At 55.7% G+C, this 3,876-nt stretch overlaps 1 protein-coding gene across 1 annotated transcript in view; it reads right to left on the minus strand.

Annotated features, from left to right (window-relative positions):
- LOC112548774 overlaps positions 1–3,876 on the minus strand; it is a gene marked incomplete at its 3' end in the record, with an annotated part of 4,692 nt that overhangs the window by 571 nt on the left and 245 nt on the right. Inside the window, exons 2-4 of the mRNA XM_025195434.1 lie at positions 3,428–3,871; positions 1,011–1,214; positions 1–100 (exon numbers count right to left, since the gene is read on the minus strand). The exon at positions 1–100 is cut by the window's left edge and continues 571 nt beyond it. Of these exons, the coding sequence (XP_025051219.1) occupies positions 1–100; positions 1,011–1,214; positions 3,428–3,815 (692 nt within the window). The remainder of the gene's footprint in view (positions 101–1,010; positions 1,215–3,427; positions 3,872–3,876) is intronic.

Here is a 3,876-nt window from a genome sequence, read left to right on the forward strand (position 1 = left end):
TCCTCTTCCGACATGGAGGCGTAGGAAACGAGGGACTCGTTGCGCAGGGACGGCGACATGGCCGACATCTCTGGGGTCCGCAGCTCCGGTCCTGACTCGGCTGGAACAGAACAGAGGCTGAGTCCCTGCTTCGAGGCTTTTGGTGCCGCTGGCTGAGCACCCAACCCCTCCGCCTGCTCCCTCCCCTGGCTCTGGGCTGGACCCCAAAGAGCATTGCACCGCCCCGCTGGACCGGCACCATCTCGACCAGGATCCAGACGCTTCTGGAAGAACACGGCAGTAGGTAGAGCCAGGAGGCCTCCCTGCCATTGGCATCTCCTCCTCAGCCCCACAGCTCCCGAGGCTGGGGTCCCTGGTTTACATCCCTCCCCTTTATCATCCAGAGACAACTCAGGACGTTTGGGTTTAGACGCATGCACTTCCAGCCTGCCCAGGCTCTGGGCTTCAGCAGCCTCCCACGGCAGCAAGCTCCTCTGGCAGCAGCACGTGGGTCCTTTGATCCGCTGGACAACGGCTGCCTTTTCGTTTCCTCCAATGCCCCCTTGTCGTGAGGTCACCCGGGGAGATGGAAGGAGAGTGAGCACCAAACTTCCCCTGGGAGTGGAGGGAGAGAGGGCCCAACCAAAATGCTGCCCGGGCGCAGAAGGCACGCACGCCGGAAGACGAGTCATCCAGAGCTCGGCGCTCTGATCGCAGACCCTTGCCCCCAGGTAAGCAGCGGGCAGCTTGGAGCCAAGGTCTTCTCTCGACCTCGGCCCTAATGCGTTCCTGGTGGGATCTCCCTGGGGTAGGGGAACAGCAGGGCTGGTGCCCTCAGGGCCGCACCAATTCCTCAGGTCTAATTCCCCGCCGGGTAGCGGCAATGCCCTCCGCTGCCGCGTCTCTAGAGAGCATGCTGCACAGAAAAGCTGATCCATCACCACCCTCTCTGTGCAGGCGCTCCACTCTCTAGATACGCTGCCCATTGCTCGGAGGTTGCATCCCAGACAGCCCAATTAGCCATCACTTACCTGAGCTGCTCTGCCCTTCGCCGCGGCTGTATTCACAGATCACAGATGGGTCTGGGCTCTGGACCGCGAGCCGGGGCACGGCAGAGCCCTCCATGTCCGGCAGAGAGGACGGCTGCCCGTTGGTGTCTATATAGATGCTGGGGTGGCCGACTCCGGGCTGGAGGGACATGATCGAGTGCTTGGTCGCACCGGGGAAAAACAAGTCTGTGGAGCAAAGACAAAAGGACCTCAGAGGCCAATACTTTATCGATGGCTGTTCCCGAGAGAGGCAGCGGGCCCGGATCCCTCTATGGAAACATCTGGGGATGAGACTATCGCAGACATGACAAGCATGCCGCCAAGCTACCCATCTTGCCAGACCTGAAGTTTCTCTCTAGGCTTTCTGAGTTGCCCTGCAGCACTGAGACCGTGCATCCTGCCACTCTACAAGGATGGTCCAAAAACAGAGGAGACCTCTCTCTAGCCAGCCTAGAGTGGTACTGGGTTGCCCAGGACACTCCTCATGGCTTTTCATTTGTTTTATATAAAAAAAGGCGCCCTGAATCTCAGACTGGGGCCTCCCTAGATTTTTACAGCACAAATTCAAACAAAACAACTGCCGTGTCCTGGGTCAGACCATCGGTCCATCTTGCCCAGTCGTCTGTCTGTGTCGCACGGCGGCAGAGAGCACACGCCAAAAGGGAGAGTTAACAGGGTAGGACCTGGGCTTTTCCCCCTTATTCTCCCAGTTGCAACGTCCAGCGTGTAAGATCTAGGACAGTGGTTCCCAATCTGTGGTACGGGTACCAGCACTGGTACACAGACAACCTGTCAGTGGTATGTGTTAACAGATTTATTGTAATTACTTTATAGGACAAAAATTTGCTGGCGGTACTTAAGGTTGTATTGTTTTAAAAAAATGGGTGGTGTGCAATCTGTCAGAGTTTGGGAACTGCTGATTTAGCAAGTCCTGCAAACAGCAGTCTGGCCTCTGCTCTCACTGAAAGCCCCTGATCTGAGTGGACAGGAGGCCAGCAAAGAAACAGGAAAATCAGGGTTGATCTTCTTAATTTATTTTTGCACTTGCTCCCTGAAGAGAGACCCTCTGAATAAGGCCTTTTTAAAAATTTGCTTTCAATGTACTGAGAGTACGATTCTGGTTCAGCCCGTCCCGGACAAGAGCCAGGTTCTTCTCTTGGCTGTTGGTGGAAGGATGGATGAGATGAAATCTTTAACAAGTGTTTCTTGAACTGGACTTAAATGCATAGTAACAAAAAGCAAATAAAAAAGGGTTTTTTGTTTTTTGAATTTATCCTGTCTGTTTAAAATCGCGCTTCTTCTCAATGAAGCCTCAGACGGGGACAGTACTTCACCCCATCCCCATCTTTAGCAGGCTTCTCAACATCATTTAAGTACAGGCTCAGCTTTATGCTTAAGTACCACTGAAATGAATGGGACTCAGGGAGACACTGAAGTGTTTGGGTCAATGGGGATGGCCTTAAGGACATGATTACAATTTGGAATAAGATAAGTACTCTGCCAAATCAGCATCTTCACCTGATGACAAATCCAAACAAAATCCCTCAGCCGGTGTCTTCTTTTTGGATGGGGGAGAAGAATTTATCAATCCTCCTATAATCAGAGGGTTTCTCTTCTTTACAGAGCCAATTTGAGACCCTTGCAAATACAAGAATCCCCTTAACTCAGCCCATCGGGTATAGGCCGAGGCCCTTGCAAATGCAAGGAACCCCTTAACTCAGCCCCACTGGGTATAGGCCGAGGCCCTTGCAAATGCAAGGAACCCCTTAACTCAGCCCATTGTGTATAGGCCGAGGCCCTTGCAAATGCAAGGAACCCCTTAACTCAGCCCATCGGGTAGAGATCGAGGCCTACGACAGCTCACGGCTGCAAACAACTGCTACAGGCAGGTCAAGTGGTCTCCGGCCATGCAGCTGCTCTTGCTCCAGCCAGGCTGGCCCAAGAGGATTCCCCTCTGGGTCGCCTTAAAGGAGAGAGAATTAAAAAAAGGACAACATTCCCTTATCCCAAAACTTCCCTTAAAAAGGGATAAAATTGTCCCACTGCAGGCCGGACTGGATGATCCGTCCAGGTCTCTTCCAACCCTGCTTCCCTAGGAGCCCTCCCAGCTCACAAGTCGCCTGTGGAAGGGCCTGGGCACAGTAGGTTTAGGGGGTCCTAAAATCCCTGGAGAAACACAGTTCTGCTGACGCTGGGGTCGACGGCAACGTCCCCCCCGGCTGGGTTGTCCGAGCGCACGTTCCCGCAGTGCAGGGCCCCCGTGCTACTGCAGGGACAAGGGAAAGGGAAAGGGGCTGGACTGCAAAACCAATTTAATTTGGCGGAGACCGGGCAAGACCGCGTGGCGCATGCATGCAACCCCTCGCTCTGCTCGCCGACGTGGGACCGCCCGCGCTCACCCGGGTCCCAGATAATCTCCGGCTCCGAGTCGTGGCTGGCCTGCAGGAAGGTGGAGGCCACCATCTTCTCCAGGGGCGTGAGGCGGGGTTTGTGGAGCGGGCCGCCGGCCCGGTTCATGGGGAGATGCTTCTTGGAGGTGATCTTTTTCTTGACGTCCAGCCGCAGGTCGCGCCACTTGTGCTTGAGGTCGTCGATGGAGCGCTCCGTGTAGCCCAGGAAGTTGACGCGGCTCTGGATCTGGGTCCACAGCTGCTTCCGGCGCACGGGGTGAGCCCGCAGGGCCTCGGACCCGTACAGGGCGCTGAAGTGCCGCACCACATTCCAGACCAGCGTCTCCGTCTCGTCGTTGGAGAAGTTGGCTTTCCTCTTGCGGCCCGACGCTGGCATCGCCTGCGAGGCTGGAGGGGCACAATCCAACCGCGGTCCCCGCTCCTCCGGGTCAGCTGCT

The sequence above is a fragment of the Alligator sinensis genome, unplaced genomic scaffold, assembly GCF_000455745.1.
Source record: "Alligator sinensis unplaced genomic scaffold, ASM45574v1 scaffold1568_1, whole genome shotgun sequence".
Taxonomy (NCBI): Eukaryota; Metazoa; Chordata; order Crocodylia; family Alligatoridae; genus Alligator; species Alligator sinensis.